Genomic DNA, 25444 nt, shown 5'->3' on the forward strand with positions numbered 1-25444 from the left:
TAGCCGAGGGAAAGGTGCTCTCCATAAACTAAAGATATAAATATTATTCTTACTCTGTGGTGCTCTCAGTGCGGCTGAGTACAAAAAATCTTTTTTTTCTCTGTTGACTTTTGCGAAAGATAGATGGCAATCACTTACGTTGCTTCTTGCTACAGAGCCTGGGTGTATCGCGGTTTCTCCAGGTTCTCCATCTAATACAGTACAAGCAGACCTGTCAGAAAATAGAGAAATAATAATAATAATAAACTAGAATATATATATATATATATATATATATATATATATATATAGTGTACGCCATCTATTCATCATTTAAAGAATTTCATCTTTTAAGAAATAATAATTATAATCATCCCTGGATGATGGGAGCACGACGCTGACGGTTAAACCCCTGAAATGAATCCGAGTGGTCTCTGCAAATAAAAGTCTGAAGACATAACGCGAATGCTGCGATTAAACAGAACCAAAGAAGCCCTGGAGCGATAGGTTTGGTATTAAAAGAAAAGCAAACAGGGGTTTCCAGAAACTGTCAATATCTTTATAACCACAAGATCCATGCTATTTTATCTCTTTGATGTTGAGCTTACCGCTGTTGCCTCAGTGGTCGGGGGGTTTCGGACGTCCCGGCCCTGCTACTTTTTTTTATAGTAGACATCAGCATACGATTGAGAAAGAGAGATTTGTCGTTGATGCTGCTATTTTAGGCCGGGATTACACTATAGAAGTTTGATAAACGCTCCTTTATAAAACTTGAAAAATACAACCAATAAACGTATCGGTTATATTTGCTCGAATGCCACCTATAGATTTATTGGTTGTTTTTAAAATTTTATAAAAGAGCTTTCATAAAACTTTTATAATGGAATCCCGGACTAAGGTTGGGATTACAGTATAAAACAGACATCTTCAACCCGTTGCTCACGAGCACCACGCTGCTCCTTAAAGCAGCCAGAGTGCTCGACGCTTGTGTTCGATTTCTCGCTCGCGAGCACTTGATCAACGTTGCAATTGAACATCGTGTACAAATTGCTTTCTAGGATTGAAATCACCCCGATTTCATGCAGTCGTATGTCGAACTTGTCGGAAATGGTGCTCTTCTTTTCATGACTGATAAAGGCAGTGCTCGCGACTAGAAAAAGGAAGAACCCTGCTATAAAAGTTTGATAAAAGGTCTTTTGCTAGAGTTGAAAAAAAAAACCAACCAATAATCCTATTGGTTACATTCCGCTACGCTATTTGGTTGAATTTTTCAAGTTTTATAAAAGTACATTTATCAAACTTTTATAGTCTAATCCCGGTTTTAGGAATTTTTTTATATTTACTTACCACAGGGTGCCAGGACTGTTTGGAATTTGTGAGAGTGCTCGTCTTGATCTGTACATGAGAAACTTCGATTTCTGAATCAATTGAGTAGGTGCTAAGATCCGTACTATAAATTACCGTGGGTATTGGAGCACCCCACAATATACGCCCGACTCCGATGCCACTGGCTTCCCATGTTTTTATGGTGCAATTGTGTTGGTTACAGTGAAGTCCAAAGCTTTTTAAAAGTTACAACCGATTCAAATGAAAAAGGGTAATTAAAAATTATTAGAGTTCAGAAGATAATTGAAATTATGTGTCTCGAGTTGGCTTTCAATCAAACCTACAGAAATTGACGCCGGCGATTCAACTGGGATGTGGATCCAAGAAAAATATTGTCGTTGGAAGGTTACCTCATAAGCAAATGTAAATTTTTTTATTTTAAATGTTTAAATGGCTGAACACGAAGCAAGCCAATAAACATATAATAATGGAAATAATCAAAAAGATAATTTTGGAAATAATTCAGTAAAATGGGAATTACAATGATTGTGAGGTGACTACACCGTAATTGACAAGGTAACAAAAGCGTGCGCACTCGGTTCTGCAGGGAATGGCGTCACACGTGACGTCAGCTGATACAGAATCTAGCTCCTCGTGAGACAGCCCCTGGTTATGTGGCCCTACACAAGATCGAGATTGAAAGTGGTGAGAAATGTGTCGTTATATCCGAGGTCGTTGCATTAAAAGTGAGGTCCCCAAAGCAGAATGTTTTTCATTGTTCTGCAGCGAACCCTCGGCTAACTGTAAATGTTCCGACAGTAAAAATTCCCATGACAGTGTTTCCTCACAACATTCTTCTTGAAATTTTTCCAGATTGTTGCCGACTTGCGTCGTAGATTTCGGCATATTCTACTTTCGAGAGCGAGGTTACTTCACATTCCCCATGGAGTATCGGTCGGGACCACCGCTTTTCGACGAGACATCTGAGGTAGAGCTCTTTCAAATACCAGGCTGACCTATGTGTCGTCCTGGAGCGAAAGTGTGACCTCAATAGCCAATCACTATTTCCTTTCCTGCTTTTTTTAAACTATTTCCAAAGCATCACTTGAAAGGCAAACCTTTTATTTGCTCAAAGGTGGATGACAAGCCCACTCTGTTTCATAGGGGCCTTGATCTGAGGTGTCTGATAAACAATGTCGTTATAATAGAGTTTGACTGCATTTTAAAAATTTGATGCTGCTGATTCCAATGATTATTATAAACCATTAATTTGACGTCAAAAATTTTAGTTACGCAGAATAATTGTTCAAGCTGAGATTAATTATTATGATTACTTAAAGTCGGGCATTGATTTGTACTGAATACGAATCTTTAAGCGATGCATTTGACTTTGAAAAGTCTTTGATTGCGTAATTATATAGTGTGGAAAAATATTTCCTCTTGTTTCCCGCGGGAAAGGGTGTGGTCAGTCGTCGAAGACACTGTTATCCCGGACCATTTTCACAGACGATAGACGACAAGCAAGTCTTGTTTCCTCTCACGCTCCAGGGAGACAAGTAAACACCGGAAACTTCTACTTCATGACCCAGAATTTCTATGAGGTACCGCTTGTTAATATATATGATACAATATCCCCCCCCCCCTCCTCACGTCAAATATTAAAAAAGATAAGAGGGCGGTGCCTCACTTATAAGCACGTCTGAAGCTGCCAACTTTTTTTTTTTTGGTGATAGTCGATTACTTTTTTTATTTATGAGAGTAAACAATCCTTGAGTATGGAGTCGTATTTGCATTATAAGATTGAGCATATTATGTTGATAAGAGGCCATTCAAGTATTACGTAAACAGATTTTCAGCCATTTTGGACCCCCTTGTCAGCAAAACACTGACCGCCCCCCCCCCCCGTCAGCAGCTTAGAATATTTCATATCTTCAAAAAGGGATGGTTGATGACGTAAGCAACCTTCAAACCCCCTCCCCCCTTGTCATCAAAAGTCGGCAAATCCGAACCCCCCCCCTCTCGATGCTGACGTAATACTTGAATGGCCCCTAATCGGTTGGCTTGAAATCGTAAATACCATTTTTAGAAAAATCTGATTTAGTTTTTTAGGATTTCGTGGAATTTTCTTATGGAATACAGCGTTCGAGAAAAATCATTGGTGGTTCACTGGTCCGAGACCACTGATTGAGGAATCGGACCAAAAAAAACATTGTGGTGGTCCACGGGACCGGTAGCGCAAAAACTTCGCGCGCCCCACCACGTGGTAATTCACTGATCACGGAAGAATCTCTTATGGGAGAATCACCGATCCGCAGTGAATTTTTTATGGCTTTTTGCACTCCCTTGGTGATATATCACTCTTCTAAATGCTAATTTATTGGGGCAAATTTATTATTAATTAGAACAGATTTCGTTTAGCGGACCAGTCATGATGCCTGCGAACCAGTAGGTTCTCATATTCACTGGACCAAAAGTGCTTTTTATTTTTCAATTATAACGCTGAAATAGCTTTCGCCAATCGCCCCAGCCATTAATCAGTTTATTCCAGTGTTTCTTATACCTTTTTTTTTGTCTTTGTGTGGTCCTCTTTGGGCCATACTTTATTCTTATATCCCCCCCTCTTAACCACTCCCGTCTACATTAGGAGCGAGCGAGACGTCTTCGATTTGTTAAGTTTATTTCCGAATTCCTAGTAAATTTAATTTAAAAAAATTTTATAGATCAGTCTTTCGACAGCCATTATTCATGGACAGCCCTTTCTGCCACCGTCTTGACGGGGGTCTTATTGGATTCTATGCAAAGCACACCCAGACCCTTCTCTCTACATTTCACTTAAATGTTTAATTTTTTTCATATCTCTACTTCTTTTTCGCAACTCTACATTCTTGAGAGATGGACTCGAAAAGCGGGGGGGGGGGGGGTGGGAAGCATGATAATGACGATGCAAAGGCTGGCAGAGGGAGAGAAGCACGATGATATCAATTCATATAAATGTGCATTTACTTAGATCAGTTGGCCCCGTCTTTGACGCTAGGAGGCACCATGCTCCCCCTCTCTTGACTCTGTGGTCCCCTCTTTCACTTGTCATGGACACCCTTTAGTGCATACATGCTCAACCTATATCCCGCGGACCGAATTTTCTGCCCCTCAGAGTCATCTGATGTGGCCCACGATCTCCTCAAACCTAATTTTGTGAAAATGAAGTATACAGCTCATTTACGTATCACTTAAGTTACCCGCGGTGTAGTTCCACATCACTTAAGCGGCTCCCGGCACATTTACAGGTCATTTGAGTGAACCGCGGCGCATTTAAAGATCACTTAAGTAACCCACGGCATACTTCCATATTATATGAGTGATCCGCGGTACACATCCAGATTACTTAAGTGGCTCAAAAGATATTTACAAATCACGTGGCACAATTCCAGAATACTTAGCGGCCCGCGGCACATTTACAGATAATTCAAGTGACCCGCGACGCAGTTCCAAATCACTTAAGTAACCTGCGTTGCTGTTCCAGAACTTATTTAAACGGCCGGTGACGCGTTATCAAACCAATGAAGTGGCCCGCACTGTCCTATAGGGAGTTGAACACCCTTGCTTTAGCACTTTTGATTCTTGGCTCTCCTACTCAGAATATCACATATATCAGCCATATGGTTCCACGTTGAGAATAATTGTCTCATTATCACATTCCGAGTACATATCTTGTTCGCAGAGGCGTATGGGGGGAAGCACAGGGGGCCCGTGCCCCCCCCCCCTCAAGCAGACCAAAAATTAGGAAAAGAAATTGATATTTCGGTGGAAAAAATTAAAATATCGAAAAAAACCAAATTTTTTCTACTACTTACTTTTGCTTGTTTTTTTGTTTCTTTTTTTCATTTATTTTTTCTTTTGCTTACTGATTTAAAGAAAGACTATTTTTTTAAATTCGTTCAACTTCAACAATCAACATGTTGCTCGCGAGCAACGCGTTTCTTACTCACTGATGCAATCAAGAGTGTCCTATGCTTATGCTCGATTCCGTACCCGCATTTCATTAATCGACTGCTCTATTAAGCATCCTATTCCAAGTTGCAATAAATTATTAACATTATGCTTATGCTGACTTAATTCGAGTTTGAGGGTATATCAGAGTTGTACCAGGTGCTGATGGTAGAAATAGATGTGGTGCTCCTTAAGGAGGACTCCTTTGGGTTAAATACCGTGACGTTGTGAGTACCATACCCCTACTGCAGTTTTCTCTTTTCGTGAAAAGTCCCTTGCCCTATCCTCTTCCTGTTTGAGTTTTTTTTTTTTTTTTTTTGTTGAAAAACATGGCACCTGGGACAAGTGCACTTGTTGAGAAACTGAGAGCCAATCTGATTGAGGAAGGAATGGGGCAAGAGTGGGAACCCCCCCAGCTCAGTCTTTCCTCCTACACTTATTTATATTGCCATCTCTTGTTTCTAGTGGTTCAAGTGGAAATGTGGGACTGTAATGAGAGGGGCTTTCCGAAAAAAAAAAAAAAAAAACTCGCTCTCTCCCATTTCCTGGCACCTGAGGGGCTTCTATCTCATCTTCACCATTGAGGTTTCCCACGCCCACCCAGAATATATGGTTCTACAGCTTTCAAGCATAAATCACAGTTCAGTATTTTTTTCCCTCCTGCTCATTCCCAAAATCCCTAACAGCTGCAAACTGTGTTTCACTGAGCAGTGGCGGTCAACGGAATTGAGTCTGTGAAATGGAATTCATTGGAACAGAAAGTTTGTGAACCTCTTCACTAGTGCAAGGATTTTCAACCTTTTGAAGAGTGCGGGTCACTTAAGTGATCTGTAAATAGTTCGTGCATGCTGCTTAGTGATCTGAAACTGCCGGGAGGGGGGGCGCACTCAGTGGCTCGGGTCCTTTAAGCTATTTTTAAATGCGCCACGGGTCGCTTAAATGATCAGAAAATGTGCTGTAGGCCTCTCAAGTGATCTGCATCACTGATGACTTAAGTAATCTGTAACTGTGCCGCGGACAAACTTACCCGACATGGCCAGGTACTGTCGCTTGCGCAATCTAAGCATATTGCCCTGGACGGCGTGGCCGTGTTTGAAATTTTTTTAATTAATTCTCTTAATTTACAAAGAGCATAAATTTACACAGATAAGATACATAAACAATGGCACATAAAATCAAGAACATTTGCAAAATGTGTGCCGCTGGCTGGTTAAGTGATTTGTAAATGTACCGCTGGCCGCTCAAGTGATATGGAACAGCACCCCAGGTCATTTAAGTGATTCGTAAATGTACCGTGAGCTGCTTAAGTGTTCTGAAACTATGATCTCAACTGATCAGAAAATGTGCTGCTGCAGGCCATTCAAGTGATCTGTGCTGCGGGCTGCTTACGTGAGCTGGAACTATGCCGCGAGTTACTTCATTGATCTGGGAGTGCCCCGCTCGATATATTTTTTACAAAATTAGATTTGAGGTCATACATGGACAGTGACAGATTAAAGTCGGCCGAGACCCCGGGCGCAAAAGAAAATACTGGGCCCCTTAGATTAGAAAAAAGTGTGAAGTTTGTGTTTTTTTTTGAGGCCCTTTAGAACTCGGGGGGGGGGCGCCGGCGGCAAGGGCGCGTGCTTGGTGTACCCGCCGTTAAATCCACCTTCTGGTCACGGGTGACATCAGATGACCGCAACGGCCACATTTGGTCCATGGGCCGAGCATGTATGCACTAGTATCTACGGAAAATAAGAACTTCATTCAAGTTGCATAATAATAATAATAATAGAGAAGTGAATCTTGTGTGATGTTTATGGCGGCGTCCCGAATACGTCCTCGTGGATATCAACGGAGAGAACAGCATGAAATCATTTGATTTACGGCGGGGGATTGTATGCAGCTGGACGTTGGCTAGAATAAGGAAATAATTTCTGTTCTTTCTTGCCGTCTTTAAAGCAGTAAATAGTTAGTGAAGTATTTAAATGGTGTCGGACAGTGCCGTAAAATAAAAGAAAAGGCACGAGCACCAGGAATTCATTGAAAATTTATATTCGGCCCATTGTTTGAGGGTCCTCGGGCAAATTACTGTGTCTTTATTTGTTTCTTTGTTATTTTTAACCTTCCTCTCTGTGCGCGTGGGGCAGCCATATCCATCTCCCACATAATTTTTCTTATTTTGTTTATTCTATTCGCGTACGTACATACCTATACAAAGAGAGAGAGAGAGATCCTTGAAAATTGACGATGGTTCGTCCAAAACACATAACACAGTTGTCTGTTGAGGTATAAAAGAAGGTATCATTAAGCCATCTATTTGTGTGCCAAGTACTTTTTTTTTCTCGCAGTAGTGGCTGTGAAATTATTAGTGTTTTTTTTTTTTACAACTATGTGTGGTTTTTGTTCACTACCAGACGGTTCAAGTGTTCTTGTAGGTGCGTAAAAAATATTCTAAGCCCTATTTTTCATGGGATATTTAAAAAAAAAAAATGAATTAGGTAACTTTTGCCAAGTGTGTCACTTGTATTGTGTAGCGAAGCGGAATGCTGTAGGAGTCCGTGTAAGTCCCAAGAAATATTCCGTGTAGCATTCGGAGGGAACATAATAGCATAAGTTTCAATGTTTTAATATTATAAAAAAAAACTCCACTATACGGTGGTAATTCGAGTCAGGGCCGCAACTAGGGGAAGAGCGGGCTGGTCTTGTGCCCCGGGCGCTGGATGGAAGGGGGGCTGAATGCACCCTCTAACTTCTGCCTCTACATTACATGTGGGCGCCGCAATGCGTTCTTGCCCCGACTAAAAAAGTATGTAGTTGCGGTCCTGATTCAAGTTTCATGCGAATATCTTGCAAGCAGGTAAGGAGAAGAAAATATTTAGTAAAGATATTTCATGTTTCGATCAAATACAGTAGCCTTCGAGTTACGAGGTTAAAACGTACGAGATTACGCTCATCATTAGGCACACACTAGCTCGGATGCTTTGAAACATTTGTCAATTTTTTTTTTAAATCAATATTTATCAATGTTGAAACATTTATCACTTTTACCGGCGATCCTGCATAATTCCCAAATGAAGTTGGCAATATAAGTGATAAATGTGGAAAAATTTATCACCTATCTCTTCTCTTCATTTAGTCAATTTATTAGCTTTACTTGTGCGTGATACGTATGTTAGTTTCGTAATGTTAGCTTCCTTCACAACATGTGCAAACAAAACCAATATCACCGATCAAATTACTACTAACATCCTAAACTACTACTACATACTCCTCGACGGAACCTCTAATGAATGGGCGTGTGTGTTGTGAACCTAACGTGAAGTTTGTTTCCGTGGAATGCTTGTTATGTGTTGCTTGTCAAGTGCTGCCATCTGGCTTCCAAATTCGGAATCAACAAACGGGCCGGGTTTGTTTTTTGCTTACGTCATGCGTGAATTTTTTAAATATCGTGGGCCTGATTGCTCTCCATGGAGAGACTTTTTAAATGGGAGACAGGCTCGCAATTTGCGCCTCGAAGTTGGAAAGCCACAGAAAACCAACTTCAGCCGACCACCACTATTTATGCACAATTCCGTTATATCTAAGTAATTTCATTGAAGATTTATCATATTTACTAATACAAATGATTATACACGATGACCGGTAAATGTGACCAACTCCAATATATAAATGAAATTTATCGAATTTCCTAAAAGTTTAGTGGTTATGCATAATATATAACACGATTATAAATACCGTATAGCTATACCCGTGTACGATTATTATTTGTTTTTTGTTAAATTCGTTCCACATTTCTTGTCCCATACGTGGCATGAGTGTAAGGTCCGAAGTCGGAAAAACAAATGTAAAAAAAAAAAAATTCAACTTGAGCGGTAATCAACTTTCATATAATCAATGTTTTTGCGGTATTACACAAACAGCTAATGTTCAAAATCAACCTTGAACAGTCGAAATGCAATCAATTGATACTTGAGTACTGTATTATAATCTCCTTAATTTCTCCTTTGAAAGACAAAAAAAGAATTGACGAAGGCGCCACATCACAGTATAAGCCCCGAAAACCTTCAAAATTGCGTTTTTAAAACTCAAGCGCAGCGGCGGATAAGCCAAGAAATGTATTATTCAATATTGCACGCCATTATGCTCTAAGAAAATCGTCGAAATCTTTGAAGAAAACTTCGTGTAGTCGGATTATAAATGAAGATTGCTTCGATTTATTGGATTTTGAAAAATTAACTTATTCATTTTGTGTAATTTATCTTAAGAAATCGTTTGGAAAACTTTTTCAAGATAAAAAAAAATGTTTTAAATTAGCAAGGCAAGAGATCCAGTACTGGCTTTCGATTTGAATTATCAAGAATCTGATCTTGGGTTCTTTTAGTTGTTGGCATTATATATAGTTGTGCTGAATACATAACTTAAATTCGTGCGATCTTATTGCTGATAACGTGATGGAATTTGAATTCAAATCCGCTGGATAATTATTAAAAAAAAGAAAAAGCATTGCAAAAGGAACAAGTGTACAGTTTAAAAAATAAAAAAAATTATTTTTAATACACACTAGAACAGAGGTTCTTAACCTTTTTGAGCCGTGACCCAAAATCAGCAACAAGATAATCTTCGCGACCCATGGACTACTCATGTCCCGAAATTGGTAAAAACCAGTGATGGGATAAGTGCATTTCTAACAGTCAAGACTGTAAGTGGGTTTGTACGACTCATCCAGGAAGCCCCTGCGAATCAAGTCCAGGTTGTGACCCATATGGCTCAATAATCCCTGGCTGTACGAAGATTTGTACGACCCGTCTCAGAAGCCCCTGCGAATCAAGTTTAAATCGGGACCCATAGCTCATTAGTTCCTAGCTGTTAGTGGATTTGTACGGCCCATCTTGGAACCCCTAGCAAATCAAGTTTGGTTCGTGACCCAAAGCACGAGTCGCTGGCTGTAAATGTATTATTGTAGACCCATCTCAGAATCAAGTTTGAATCGGAACCCATAACTCAAGAGCTCCTGGCTGTTAGTTGATCTAAACCAGCGCTTCTCTACATTTTTTTGCCCGTGACCCCGTTTGAAGCACATTTTTTTTCTCGTGGCTCCCCTGTCTTACCCAGAGTTTTCGACCCTCATCTAGAAGCAAGGTCCTTTATACGTATTGAATTTATTTTTTCAGTGAATTTATACTGAATGAAAATTTTGCAAATAAGATTGGCCTAGAATTTGTTGAGCTCCCCGCTAATCCGAGTTCTATTCAGGACCGTCTCAACATCATGAGCCCCCTAGGAAAAGTGATGCTATGGTAGTCCCATACTTAGCCGGAAATAAACAACTTACTTATTTTCAAAATTTATTGTACTATGCAGAATATCATAAGGTGGGATCACTTATGGACATGAGACCCTCGGGCATAACCCCTCACAAGAGGGGGACTGACAGAGCTGCACCCAGGGGCCTGATATGGTTTTCATCATTTTTTGTTTTTCCCATTATAAATCTAATATAGAGGAGGGGGGTCTGTGAAAAATCTAGCCGGGGATCTGCGGAAAACCCCATCCTAGGGAACCTGCTACAAAATTTAGGCGGTGAGGCCCGGGTGGATCCATGCCCTAAAACGGCCCTGGGTTTTGTGGGTGGTTTTGTTGGATTCTGTAAGTGTACAGTCACTAATATAAAAGCTTTATTTCTTCACATCTCTTAATTTTTCTTCTTGGCTCTGTGTAGCCCTCCAAACCACCTCTCGTGGCCCCTTTCTAAATTTTCTTCCGTGGCCCCCTTGAAGTATCCCAGTACCACTATGGCCCCGGTTGAGAACCACTTATCTAAACGGCCCATTTCGGGAGCTACGGTGACCCATAGGTTAAGAATCCCTTACACTAGAGCATTTTTGTTTCCCACATTTTTTCCATATAAAAGAAAAGTTTTTTCCTTCACTAGGACGCCTACAAATATATATATATATATATATTGCATTAGTGGTTTTTCATTATTTCTATAAAACATACCATGCGTGGTCATAACCAGTTGAAAGTTCGACGCGGTGGGCTTCCCCAATAGCACGGTTCCAGATAAAGATGAATGGCGCAAATTATATAGGGGCCCGCTTGACCCACAACTTACTTCACTCTTGATTACCTTTTTCTCTCTCTCTCTATCCAGTGTATGTTGTATCACTACATTTATGAGGTTAAAAAAAAGTGTTAAATGGTTGTACGTGTTTTGAAAATTAGATATATCCATCGAGTTTTTTTCAATACATTTTACAGTAAATACGTGGCCTAGTTAGAGGCCCTTTTTTTTCGTGTTTGTTTACTCCATGTTTGGTACTCCGTTGCTTGCCTTGCACGAGTGAGAGTACGTAAAAAAAAAAGAGTTAATAAAAAAAACAACATGGGCGTGTGTTAGTGCCCAGTTTCGATGTACATTTGTTACAGTTTTCGTGAATAACTTTTCTGGAGCCCCGATTGTTCGGATTGTGAAAATATTATATGGAGGTGATTCATTTCGACGGGATGTGCGAATTCTTTTTTTTCTCTGTATTATTTCAGTGGCACCGGTCCTCATACAAATTTCTCTGCGTGTGACAATAGCCGGCGGCCTCTACATAGACTGTTATTTATACCTCATTTTGAATGTATATTGTTTCTCAAATGCCCAGATTCGTAACTGCGTTTCGCTTCGGGCTTCGTATGTAAAAAGATGGAAGTACCTCCTGATTTTGACAATTTTTATTGACATTGGTCCCGATTTTTTTTTTTAAATCGGGATTTGTCCCTATTTCTCTGTCGTATGATCTGCCCATCCTATCCTAGTCCCGCGCCTGCCTGCACAACTTTGGTCCCGTACCGTAAATCGGCTATGATTCTATAAGTGAGGTGAATTGTAACTTGGTGTAATGAATGGTGGATGAATTGTAACTTCATTTCCGACGCCAAAAAGCGCGGAAAACTGTAATTAGCGGTTTGACTCATTTCAGATTTTTAATTGGTGACCGCATTTCTTTTGAATTTTCACATTTATTTCAAAATAAAAATTACATCACTTACGATGTTTTTTATGAAAATAAGTCAATTTGCTTTAAAAATTTTTTGGAGTAAATCCAATCATAGTTTTCGGGCATGTAAAATATTGATTCGGGCATGTATTATTTTAAGCTACATGCCAGAACTTGTATGTAAATTTTTGGGGATTTGTTCAGCTCTGTCATGAGTGCCCCGTACGAGCTCATGTTAAGATGGCTCTGATTCCATTGTTGTAATTTGGAAAAAATATACCTTCAAATATTTCCACACATCATAATTTTCTTCCACAGTTCTCTGGCTCTCGTTCTACTCGAAAGTGCCCTTCGCGAATTCGCTTCAGAATAATCCGAGATGACGGGTGGAACCCTTATGGGTCCTAGGTTGAGATCCACTGGTCTAAAATAACGAAATAACGATGGTTTTAGAGAAAGTGAGATTGTCTCAAAACTAAAAGATAAATCCGGATTCCAGACTGGACTGATCAGAAAGAGAAAACAATACAGTTAGGAGGCCTTTTTAAAGGGGAGGCCTTTTAAATGCGCTGTTCATAAAAAGACTGTTATTAAGATACGCTCAGTAAAAATCACGTCTCTGCTATATTGGAACAGACATTATAAAACCTCAGTGTGTATTATATAAAGAAGATCCCCACGAAAAGAAACGATGGCCTTCATCTAACCATCACTGATGATATAAAAGTGGAAAATTGTCATCGTGCTTTGGCAAATCGAGTCTGACCTCCCGTCAGTACATATTTTGATCTCATAACCCCGTCGTTGTATTGTATCATTTCGATGGCGCCGAAAACCGATTTCGGTGAGGCGGTCCTTTTCAATTTTTATCTGTGGGCCCTAACGTATTTATGGTTGCGTTACTTTGCTGGAAGTATCAATTACAGTTGATGAACCAAGTATTAAGTTGATGGTTTAAGTGGCTGCAGCTGCAACCGCAAAAATTTCAATTTTTTTTTTTGTGTGTGGTCTACATCTTTTCGATTATACTGTATGTATACGCGTTGATGAACAAATGGTCCACTCTTAATTCATGACCATTAAGGAATCCATTATGTTACTTGTGAAAGATAAATCTAAATTTATGTTCGCGAAATCGACTTTCTCAAACAAAAAGCTTGTTTTGTTTCAGGCAAAAAAGTTTTTCTTTATTGATGCCGTGGTATGAAAAATGAATTTCGACTTTTTCTCACATGGGTTTTTTTTTTGCTGCCCAAAAGTCACGTTTCTCGACGGGGGGTTACGCTCGTGTAAATCGTGAAAGAGGAAAACACAAAATTATTGCCTGAGAAACATTTTTTCTGGAATTTTTTTCTTCTGAATAAATTAAACCCGCCGGTAGTAAAAAGGAAAAAAAAACCGTGTGAGAAAGAAGATGCTCGAAAGCACTCATAGGAAACTAAAGAAATATATGCATATTTCCGTAGTCATGCAATTTGTGGTTACGTGATGATACGGAGTAAGAATATCGAACTGAAATGAGAAATCGTTATGCATCGTCGGTTTAAATCGTCTGGATGTGAGAAGTTAGTTTGGTTTACAGAATTTTTACATTTCTTGTTATGCATTTGCGTAATTTATCACGCTCAAATTTGGAGCTGAAAACAGTATACTTCAGGCATTTGTCTCTGAGTATTATAAACAAAACAGACGTACTAAACTTCGGTTGTGTAAGCCTGTGCATTAAAAAGAGAAACGACATCTCTCCACTGTTCATACAAAGTACGAAAGAAAGGGAAACCGAGGGGAGATGTCATACAAGCCCTACTTTTTATGTGCATTAATCTGCAAAATACGGGGGGGGGGGGGGAATTCTAGCAGGACTTATCAATTAATAAGTTATACTCAAGTTATTTTTGTCCACAATGCAGTAAGAACCTCCATAAAATATGAAGAACCAGAATCTTCCTAACCATACTCCTGCCATTCATCGTTATCGAATGCAAAGTGAATCAAAATTCACGACGTTACATCCAGATTGGATTTAGTGACCACCATTTCCAGATGTGGTTACTTTTGGTTTTTTTTTGCCAGATTATTCAGAAGGAGTAGTGTTACCGTATCGGAATCCACTTTCCGCTACTACTTGACCATACATGCGCCTCGTAAACATTCTTCTGGGGGGAGGGGATTTCTGACGAATTGACCAATTTTAGCTTTTTAATTGCATGCCCGAACGTATTTACGTTGTCGAGGTCATGCTTGTTTTCGTGTTATGCTGGTGCCGTCATCTGTCTTCCATATGCTAAAGTGAAAATAGCAAATGCTCCATGTTATGTAAATATCGTATTGAAGGTCTACCTGCTCTTTGCGGAGATTTTTTTTTCAAAGAGAGGAACGGCTCACATTTGCTCCTTCGAAATTGGAAAACAAAAACAGTAGAAAACCAAGAACCCCACTTACTCCAAAACTATGATTGACTACATGTCTGAAATTTGGTCAAGTTGCCATTCAAACAAGCATGCAAATCCAATATGCACGGTGGACATTCAAGATTTCAGTCACTTCCTTATGCAAACAATTGTGATAGGCATGCACCGAAGTTTTTCATGTTTCCAATGTAGCTCTTTCTCTTGGCACAAGTATTATGTCAGAAATTTTATTTCACATTTGTCCTATGGGCTGAAGTGGTATAGCTCTTCTTTGAGCGAATTTTACTCACTTTGAACGAGCATTCTTGTCCTGTAGGTCTTTATAGAATACTTTTATTGGCCCTCAGCAGAAATGGTTTACAGGAATATTCAAACTTTTCGGCTTTCATGCCATGATAGCCTCGATCACGGCATAACATCCTGAAAACTCCTCCAATAAAAGCCTACCTTCTCTCTTCAAAAATGATTTAGTTTATTCTTCACTTTGCAATGAGTCGACATAGGGAATGATCAAAGTTGTGGACTTGTCATTGAAGATCGTGCAGCTATATCTAATCTTCCTCAATTATAGTGGTCAGTTCCTAACGTACATCACGATTGAGCCTGGTGTCATTTAATCTAACTTCTAAGTTAACGTTATCGGATAAATTATCGTGTTGGACACAACGGATAACGATCATTATGCTGAACTTGACCTCGAATCATCACCGTCGGTGCAATTTTTTTTCCCCCGCACACCCCCTCATGTAGTAACAAGTGATATCGTTCTGGTTTTCTTGTTACATATGTGTTATTATTGTTATTATTAGCTCTCGGTGCTACGCCGCTGGAAAACAGTTGCGTATCGTGTGACACATGGTCTCAAGGTTAGTTCGCTCGTTGTTGTTTTTTTTGCTTCCTTCCGCATACCTCGCATCCAGACAAGTGAAACTCGAATCTCGATCGTTTTGCCTTTACACGCAAAAAAAGGGAGATAATATCATTGTGCTTTCCTCCATTTTTTTTCCCTTTTATTCCTTTGTTTTCTTTTCCCTTATTTTATAAGAAGAAATGTCGCGATTGAATGAAGCATTTGAATGTGTACGCGCGTTGCATAAAAGTTCCCCCAGATTCAATCCAATGTGGCTTCTTGATACAACACTTAGCTGTTTTTCCAACGTATTTAGAGAAGCGTTTTCTGTGTAGTTTTGGGGCCCATGTGTTTGCCGAACGTGAATATCGCTCGTTTATTAGGAAGCGACCATTTACTTAACCGTAGGTTTTTGATTATGAAGAATTTTATTCCTAGTGTCGTTCCATTCGGGCAGAGACGGTGGTCACTGTTTTAATTAAATTTGCTGATTGCGTTTTTTTTTTACCATTCGAAATCACGGTGGAACCTCGTTCTACCGGGGGGGGGGGTGCATCTCCGTAGAGAGTTACCTTTTTCGTATACTTAGGGTAAGAACATTGCTCCGTTTTAAGCTTTTTATTTTACATTTACACCCTAATAGAGAATGAACCCCCCCCCCCCCCCACGAAAAAGGATTGCCTACTGCTTACGCTGCTCAATATTTTATATTTTACTTCAATCCCCCTGCCTAGCCTAACTTTAGGGACGTTCAGGTTGAACGGACTTAATTGTTTTTTTAATCAAGAGTTTACCATCTTGTGCAGCTGTGGTCATATAGTTATAGCATAGCTGCCAACTTTGGAGAGTTGGAATGAGGGAGGTTTTTACGCAGATCAAAATTCTTGTAGGAATTTTTCCCTTGTGCAAAAACGTACATCGTGAACAAACATCGCCCAACAGTGCCAAGGCACCAATCATTGCCAACCAGTAGGTTAAATTACCTGTCTTTACTACTTTCCAATCAAATTACGCCAACAAAAAATTGCCATCGGCTCCAAACGGGACATATGGTCAAAGCAAATACAAGTCATTTCGCTAATTTTGTCTTTTCCCCCCTTAAAATGAAATACTTTCTTTGTTATTTGACGCAATGGTGACAATTTACAGTACGCTTGTGCCGTCATTAAAAACCAAAGCATGTCTTTCTTCCATGCAAAGTCTTTGGGAATAATTTTTCCCTAAAATAAGGGATTTTTTAAAATCACGGGAATTCGGGAGATATAAGAATTATTCGGGAGACCGGAAGATGAAGTAGAAATTCAGCAGACTCCCGGAAAGTCCGGGAGATTTGGCAGCTCTGTTATAGTGACGAACTCTCATCGCGAGGACCCCACTGGTGGCCGGCCAAAGTTGGTTTTCTGTAGTTCTCAACTTCCAGGCGTGAATGTGAGCCGATCTCCCTACGAAAGTACAATATTCAATGGCAGCTCTAATCCTTTTCTGATTTTAACTGCCGATTTTTCCAATTTTAGCCAAGTGAAGATACCGGAGTATTCTGATATTTTTAGGCTTTTTTTTAACCTTCTGTGTTCTAAGGACTCTTTGTACCAATAAGATGAAAGCTAGGCATCCCCCTCCCCCACCACCGTCAATAAGATGGAGCCCGCGGATAACTACACAGAATAGTATTCATCGTGATATAGGACAGCAAAAACGATAAACTAATTGTTGAATGAATGGGGGTGGGGGTTCATGGTTCATTCTCTCATCAAAGCTCACGGACTTCCAGAATCTTCTCCAAGGATCCCTGGTTAAAAACCACCGTAACAGAGGGCAGGTTTGAATGAATGATGTACTGTATAATGATGCTTGAATGAATTTCATATGAACATTTCAAAACTTGTTGCAGGCCTCTTCCGGGAACCACTGCTATTAAAGCTGCTTGTTATATTTTATCGTAACAAAATGTGCATCACAAAATTTTCCGTAATCATTGCAAAATTATCATAAAAGCTGCATTTCATCATCGGCAATGTACTGTCAAGTTACGCAAAAGAAAATTGGAATTTCTGAAATGATTAATTCAGTCTTTTCTCAAAAAAAGTGTGTTTTGCACACACACGTGAGCACGGCCGTTATGTACAGTCATTTTGTTTTCCCCCCTTATAGGTATATGATCGGCCTCCGGCACATCGCTTTATCTTCAATGCTATACATGAATGATTGTGCTCTTAGTACATACTAACCGTTTATCAAAAGAGAGCTTATTCGTTCGTCCTTCCCATTTTATTTATTTTTTTTATGGATATAAATCCGCATATCTTCATCCTGAAAAGAATGTCGTACGCTGCGGATGGAATGTTGTCTCAGACCACCGAAGAATATTATTATAGACACAATAACATTGTCTGAAGGTTGGAAGAAGAATTTACGCATCACGCATAATAATGGGAATGAATGAAAGGGAAAACTGATATCTCTCTTTATATTTCCTTGGAATAATATCAATGCACTCCTTGTTTTGCAGTAAAAAAAACAATAACGCGTATTTGTACGATTTCCCATGAATATTTGAATCAAAAACTTGTGTTGGAATTGAAATTTCATTTAAAAGAGGAACTGCCCTTAGGGGATGGGTGATAGGTGCGGCCGCGCAGGACCCCGCGCTGAAGAGGGTCCTGCACTCACTGTAATAGAAACGAAATGAGATATTGATTACATATATTTTTTGTAATACCAAAACAAGTTGGATGCGCTTCAACAACGGAAATTTTCATACAAAAGATAAATAATATATGTACGGAATAAAACTATAATTCGAATAACTGAAGCTAACGGGCTGCCTGTGAACTGACGTGTATTAACAATTTCGGAAGCCCCTTGAAATCCGTTTTATAGTTAGGGCAGGAAGAAAGCATAAAAAGCATAGGCTTCATTAGTACAGAATGTACGGGAATACTTATATCAACACACAATTACATTTAGTTCGTACACAAAAGTTTAAATTAACACAAAAACTAATGAAAATAGCAAATTGACGAAAATTTGAAATTAATGAACGAAATATTTCCAGAACTAATGAAAATTCAGAATTTATGGAAAATCGCAGTTTATGAAAAATTATTCCAGAATGACTGAAAGAAAAAGTTTTAGAATCAATGAAAGAGAAAATTTTAGAATCAATGAAAGAGAAAATTTTAGAATCAGTGAAAGAGAAAATTTTAGAATCAATGAAAGAGAAAATTTTAGAATCAATGAATGAAAAATTTTTTTTAGAATCAACGAAAATTTTTTTTTTAAATCGATGAAAGAAAAAATTTTAGAATCAATGAAAGAAAATTTTTGTTTAGAATCAATGAAAGAAAAATTTTTTTTAGAATCAATGAAAGAAAAATTTTTTTTAGAATCAATGAAAATTTTTTTTTTAAATCAATGAAAATTTTTTTTTTAAAATCAATGAAAATTTTTTTTTTAAAATCAATGAAAATTTTTTTTTTTAAATCGATGAAAGAAAAAATTTTAGAATCAATGAAAGAAAAAATTTTAGAATCAATAAAAGAAAAAAATTCAGAGTCAATGAATGAATTATTTTAAAAAACCATTTTTTTTTTCAAGAAATCATTCCAGAATTAATACAAAGGCTACATCAGGTGGTGGGCAACGAAATTCCCAACGAGGTGGCTGAAAAAAGATACCCATAAAAAATATGGATGCCGAATGCATATCTAAACTATATCAAAAATGCAGCAACCCAATAAGAACAACAAAAAAACACATAATGATAAAATATGCATAATAAAATAATACATAATTAATGCATAATATACATAATGAAAGAAATATCCCAGCATTAATGAACATTCCAAAATAATTATTAATTAAAAAATTAATGAAAATTGAAAATATTTATTACAGAAATAAATTCATAATTTGTTGGAGCCTTCCTTTATCTAGTTATGATTTGCTCCGGTTTGACTCCAGGGGGTAAGGAGGGGCCTTCATCCTTCCGTTAAAGCGCTAATGCTTTCGAAGGGCCCCCCCCCCGAAGTTATTTTCGCTGCAGGCCCCCATGTCTGGTCGCCCTGTGCAAGTATACCTGATGCACTAATATTTAGAAGAACGTAGTCAGCATAAGCAATCGGAACCAATCTCAGAATGTTGGTTCCGAACAAAAGACTTCATACTTGCAGAATACATGAGGGCTTTCACAGCGTTAATGGTGGTGGTGGTTTCGTGGGAGGAGGATGCTGGCTAATTTTACGACCGTCATTAACTGCAATGCCGGGGGGGGGGGAACAGACTGCTCTCCGACTAGTTGTTCTTTTGTTGCGCACTTTGATTACGCCACTGTTGACAAGAAGGAACGAAAAAAAACAACTAGAAAGAAGACTTTTTAAGGATATATATGGGGTTGGTACATATTACGCCACTGCGGCCTGCTTGTCGTTAACCCTTCGTCAGCTTATCTGATGGTTAATTCCCTTGTCTGGATCTGGTTAATGAGTCATGTCTGCGCGTGAGTGAACTTCTCTCTTTCTTCTGATGTTGACTGACAACCCGTTTCTTATATCGAACGCAGTTGGGATGGAAAAGAAAAACAAAACTTTTTCCACATCTCCATCGACTAGTCGTTGCGCGTGTGGCTTTTGTTCGTTCCCGTGTGCCGCTAAATTTCACGCAGTTATTTTAGCTGCCGGTTCTCAGCTGGCGCTGAACGTTCCGTGAGTGGTTTGATGGCCTTTCCTAAGTGTGCGTTTTCGTACGAGAGTTCCTCACATTATATTCGATTCTGATAACCTATGCGGTAAGTTTCAGTATTCGTTTCACTCCCTGAAATCTCTCTTGTAAAAATAGCAATGTGTGTGTTACGCTGTAAATGCGATAAATCCGGTTATTATGTGCAATCACCGAGTATTTTGATAAGTTTTTTTAAATTTATCACTTTTACTGGCGATCATGTATGGTTTTTACCCAAGCGTCGTTGGCAAATTTAATAAGTACTGAAAAAATTATCACTTTTACCGGTGATTATACGTAATACCCAAGCGTCGCGTCGTTGGTAAACATGATAAATCGCACTACATGGTATACATACTATACATGATAATTCCCACATGTATTGCATCGTTATATCGGGGTACGATCTTAAAATGTGTTATATAGGGTCCCGTCCGACTATATTCATCACCCATTCTGGAAGCATTTGAAGTTTTTTTTATATTTATCAAATCCACCCATTACACGACTAGGGTATTATGCGTAATCACAGATAAAGGCGATAAAGTTCAAGTATTTGTGAAATTTATCAACGACACTTGGTTATTATGCATAATCACCGGTAAACTCTCTACGTTTAAATTTTTAGTATGCGATGACAGGGTTTTCCAGTGACCTGGAAAGTCAGGGAAATGTAAAGTTCTGTGAAGGTAAAAACCGAACTAAAAAAAAAACCAATTGTAAGAAATCTTTCTTTTTGGTTATGAGAAAGTCGGGGCAATTTTGAGTTTTGGTCTGGAAAATGATCAAGCGCGGATTTTGATGGGAACCCTGGATGAGCAAACATTCATATAGGCTTAGTGTTTTGTAAATATATCTATGCATGAGGAGAGGCACCGACATGAAGAAAACATTGAGGGGGCTGAAAATCGCAGCGTACACGCAAGATTTAAAATGTTGCGTTGCATTGTATTTTTATGAAACATTGGGAGGAGGGAGCATCAGTCCCTCACTAAATTTGTCCATAAAGGACATGGTGATGATAATATTCCACCTTTCTGGGTGAAAGGCTGTGGTCCCTATTTGGCAACTCCACTCACTACCATCTTTAATCTTTCAGTTAATTCGGGTCTCTTTCCGTCACTTTGGAAAAATTGCACCGTTACGCCTATATTTAAAAAAGGTAATAATGCTGATGTATTAAATTATCGACCTATAATCAAAACGAGTGCCCTTTGCAAAGTTTTTGAACTTGTTGTACATAAGAGAATTTATAGCCATGTCCGTTCCTGGATCTCTGCAAATCAGCATGGTTTCGTGCCTAAACGATCTGCTTGTACGAATCTTGTTGTAATATCTCAGGCTATCTCTCATGCTATTGACAGAAACACACAACTGGACGTAGTCTACACTGACTTTTCTAAAGCATTTGATAGCGTTAACCATACTATCCTTCTTTCAAAAATCAAGGCTTGGGGTTTTTCAGGTCACCTTGCTAACTGGTTCGAATCCTACCTCATGGCTTTTTTGACATTTTTTTTCTCCTTTTTTGTACACACACATGGTATCATTTGTATTATATATATATATATTTTTTTTTTGCGTTATTTTTATTGTGCCGTTATTATTTGTATTATTCTGTGCCTTTCTGTATTGCAACGTGCTGTTTATGTTTGTTATTTTACTCTTTCTTCACTCCACTGTAATTGGGCATCTGCCTGTTGTGAGAGTCTATAAATAAATAAATACATTTATTGGAGGGGCTTAAATAGCCTCTGTTTCCGGCGCATATACGCATGGGTTACACGTGTTCAATAAATGCGCAAATATTATTTATGCAGGAGAGAACGAAAATCTAATTTACATTTTCCTTTTTCTTCGTAGGATTCAGATATAACTGTACACAATTTGAAAGTTCTAAGTGACGGCGGTATTCTTGATCCTGACGATATATTGAATGATGTTGTCGATGATAGAGAACAGGTGAGACGACGATACACAATTTATTTCTGTGCATCTATGCTTTAAAAAAGAAATACGGTAAAACCTCTCTTTTGCGGACACCGGCGGAACAAAAAAATTCGACCGTAAAAAGGGGAGGGACCGTTAATCAAGCGTTTGAAATGCATACTTTTATTATACAAGGGAAAATTATTATTTTGTCCTAAAAGAGGGGTGACTGCATCTGAGGGGTGTTTGTTAAGAGGGGTTTTACTGTATTTACAGTGAAACTTCTCTTAACCTTCTCAGCGGCATTTACGAGATATATTGCCTGACTTGATGCTTTTTATATCGCAATTATGAGGGTGTCGCATCACCTTAACCCCCCCCCCCCCCCCGATTTCGGCAATGAAACTAAAATTCGGCAAATGTTCAGGTACTTTGTATAACTTCTCCCAAAAATGTTTTCCTATCCCCTTCTTCCCCCACACCCTTTCTTTCTTCCTTTCAAACGCAGCACAGCCCAGGCTCTATGTGCTTCAGCCTATTTTAGAGCCATTGCCCCTGTCGGAGAAAACTTTATCCTAAACAAGTATAAATGTACACACACACAAACATATTTCACGTATACAAAATATTATTGCACAAAAAATGAAATTCCCCCAACCTGTCAGATCAACTGCCAGTGGTCAGAGTCAGCTTTTTTTACAAATTTGTCATTTAAAAGAACTATATGCATTTGCCCCCCTCTGGGGTAGTATAGAAACATATGTACAGTGCAAATGATAGAAAGAAGATGTCTATTTTTCTTCCTCGGTTTATTGTTCTCGGAGTTGAAGGGAAGCACTATCACCTGCGCAGAATCAGAAAAAAAAATCGTCTCAAAAAAAAAAAAGGTGGCATTTTGGAGGAATGAGTTATTTCCACTGTGCCAGTTATGATACAGATCAGTGGAATGTATAAAACCGTTTGAAGGGTTGAGTGTCGTCTTATAGGACTAACGCTTCTAGTTCCAGAATTTTGCCACCAAAAATAAGAGTTCATCTCTATTATGAAACCACCTCCCTGAAATGCCGGTTTTCTGTTAAACAGGGCGGGGGGGGGGGTGTTTTTTGCTGTACTACCTTGATTAAAAACACCAGCTGCAGTTTTGATACTCTATTCTTTTTCATTACTCTAGCTAGAGTTTAACCCTTCAAGCAGGTTCAGAAATTTAAATAGCGAGGCCATATTTGCGGTATTTATATTTAAAAAAAAATATCAAACTTTGTGCAGCTCCGCTGAAAATAATTTGCATCTTTTTTCAATTTTAAGTCTAAAATTGTTTTAAAAATTATGTTATAGTGAAATGTCTACTCTGTGCAATAAAAATTATACTGCCTGTGACATACTGGGTATTGAGATCCATGCAGAGGGGTTAATTGTGTTATTTTTTCCAGATAATTGCCACATTCGGAGAATCTGGTTTTTCTTACCTTCATCATAATGGTGGTGACGGTACCAGCGCAAGCTCAGTGGGTACAGAGAGCCCAGATATATTCCAGAACGGAAACCTTTTACCACTTTCAGGCATGAAGAAACCTTTTTACAATGGATCTGATGTGGAAATCACTGCTGTTGATGTTTCATCAGGTAATGTTTCAATCTGTAATGAATAAATATTACTCAAGGCCAATTTTTTAATTGATAAACATTGTGATTTTTTTTTTCTGGGGGGGGAGCTGTAGGCAGTAGTTAGGCTGTTCAGTGTAATTAATTGCAGCAAATATGCTTTGCATTTTTTGGAAGATAAATATGCAGACTGCAGAAATAATTCATCAGAAAAGAAGAGAAAAATATTCTAGAATATAAGAAATCTTTCTCTCTCCAAAGAAATAGTTGAATCCTCCCCTTATTATATGACTCTTTGTTCAAATGAACTTCAATGGATTTTTCTTGAATATAGGTATACTCCCTCTACATGTGAGAAGGGGTAGTGAACCTGCTCTGAACCAACTTTCTCCTCTGTCTAATCTGAATTCAGCGAAGAGGTGGTCTGCTGCAATCATGGTCGATGGAAATTGCTTGAAGAATTTCAACAGTGAAGTAAGCATATTTACTTTCTATAATTATATTTGTATTGATATTGCTTCCTGTTCGAGTGCTTTTGTTATGGAATCCATTATAAAATCTACTATAGCATATCACCTTATAATGAAAACCTTGTACATAAAAAATGACCAAGTTGCAGGAAGAGCAAAACAGGATGTGATGTTTAATTGAATAACACAAAAAAAGGGGGAGGGGGTTCTTTTCTTTCTCTCTATAGAGAGCAGATCATTTCCAATATTTTTTTTTCAAAAGCAGTAAAAGGTGAGATAATGTTCTCAATTTAAAACACTCAAAAAGAGTCATTTTTGAAGAAAAAAAAATGTATGAGGCATGGGCAGAGATGGGGGAGGGGCATTGCCCCCCCTCAACATCAAAAGTGGAGTGGGCAGATCTAATGTATATGTGCATATATGAATTCACATCCTCATCGTGCCCCCCCCCCCAGCAATAATGACCGTGTCCCCCCAGACTTCCAAGTCTATCTCCGCCTATGGTACGAGGTGATGATATGTAGTATTCAAAATCACATCTCTTATATTTACATACAAACAGAAATATAATTTCATTCAAAACTAAGGGTGTTACTTAGTATAAAGTTATTGCTGAGACTAACAGCTAAAAAATGATTAGCACACATACGCATTTGTAGGTATAAATTTAAATCATGGTAAGAGGCATGAAAGGATAGGCTTTTAATGTTGTAAACAGTCAAAAGTTGTTTTTTAGAAACAGCAGATCTCTATGTTATATAAAATTCAATTATGTAAATTTCAAGTTTCATGAAGAAAAGAAAAGTACATCTAATCCTTGGTGAAAGACTGATTCCTCCTCCCCCTCTTTTACATTCTAGGGTGAAACATCTGAAAATGAGTCACCTCCAGGCGAACGTGAAGATGGTAGTGGTGAAGAAAAGTCCAGTCCTATTCATGTAAGATTCATAAATTTTAAATATTTATTTTATCTGTCGCTATCTCAGATCTATTCCTTGTGGTTCGGAGGGTAGCCCATGATAATGAGTTGAAAATATTTTTAGTTTTATCGAAATGATGTATGTACTTTTTCTCTTTTGTCATAGATATACAAAAAAACCATATATTTAATTATTTAATTTATATGGATACTCACAAACACACACAAGATTCAGTCATTTTATGAATGAAAATAGAAATCAAGCACAGTATTGTTCC

At 38.5% G+C, this 25444-nt stretch overlaps 1 protein-coding gene across 3 annotated transcripts in view; it reads left to right on the plus strand.

Annotated features, from left to right (window-relative positions):
• The window catches only part of LOC149078867 (partitioning defective 3 homolog), a 103314-nt gene that overhangs the window by 56935 nt on the left and 20935 nt on the right, over positions 1-25444 (plus strand). For all 3 annotated transcript variants that reach the window (XM_089241040.1, XM_089241042.1, XM_089241041.1), the window contains exons 2-5: positions 22110-22208; positions 23606-23798; positions 24112-24251; positions 25108-25185. In XM_089241040.1, coding sequence (XP_089097166.1) covers positions 22110-22208; positions 23606-23798; positions 24112-24251; positions 25108-25185 — 510 coding nt within the window. The remainder of the gene's footprint in view (positions 1-22109; positions 22209-23605; positions 23799-24111; positions 24252-25107; positions 25186-25444) is intronic.

Source organism: Pholcus phalangioides, unplaced genomic scaffold (genome assembly GCF_987345545.1).
Source record: "Pholcus phalangioides strain wild (caught in Gottingen) unplaced genomic scaffold, Ppha-v1.0 ptg000013l_1, whole genome shotgun sequence".
NCBI lineage: Eukaryota > Metazoa > Arthropoda > Arachnida > Araneae > Pholcidae > Pholcus > Pholcus phalangioides.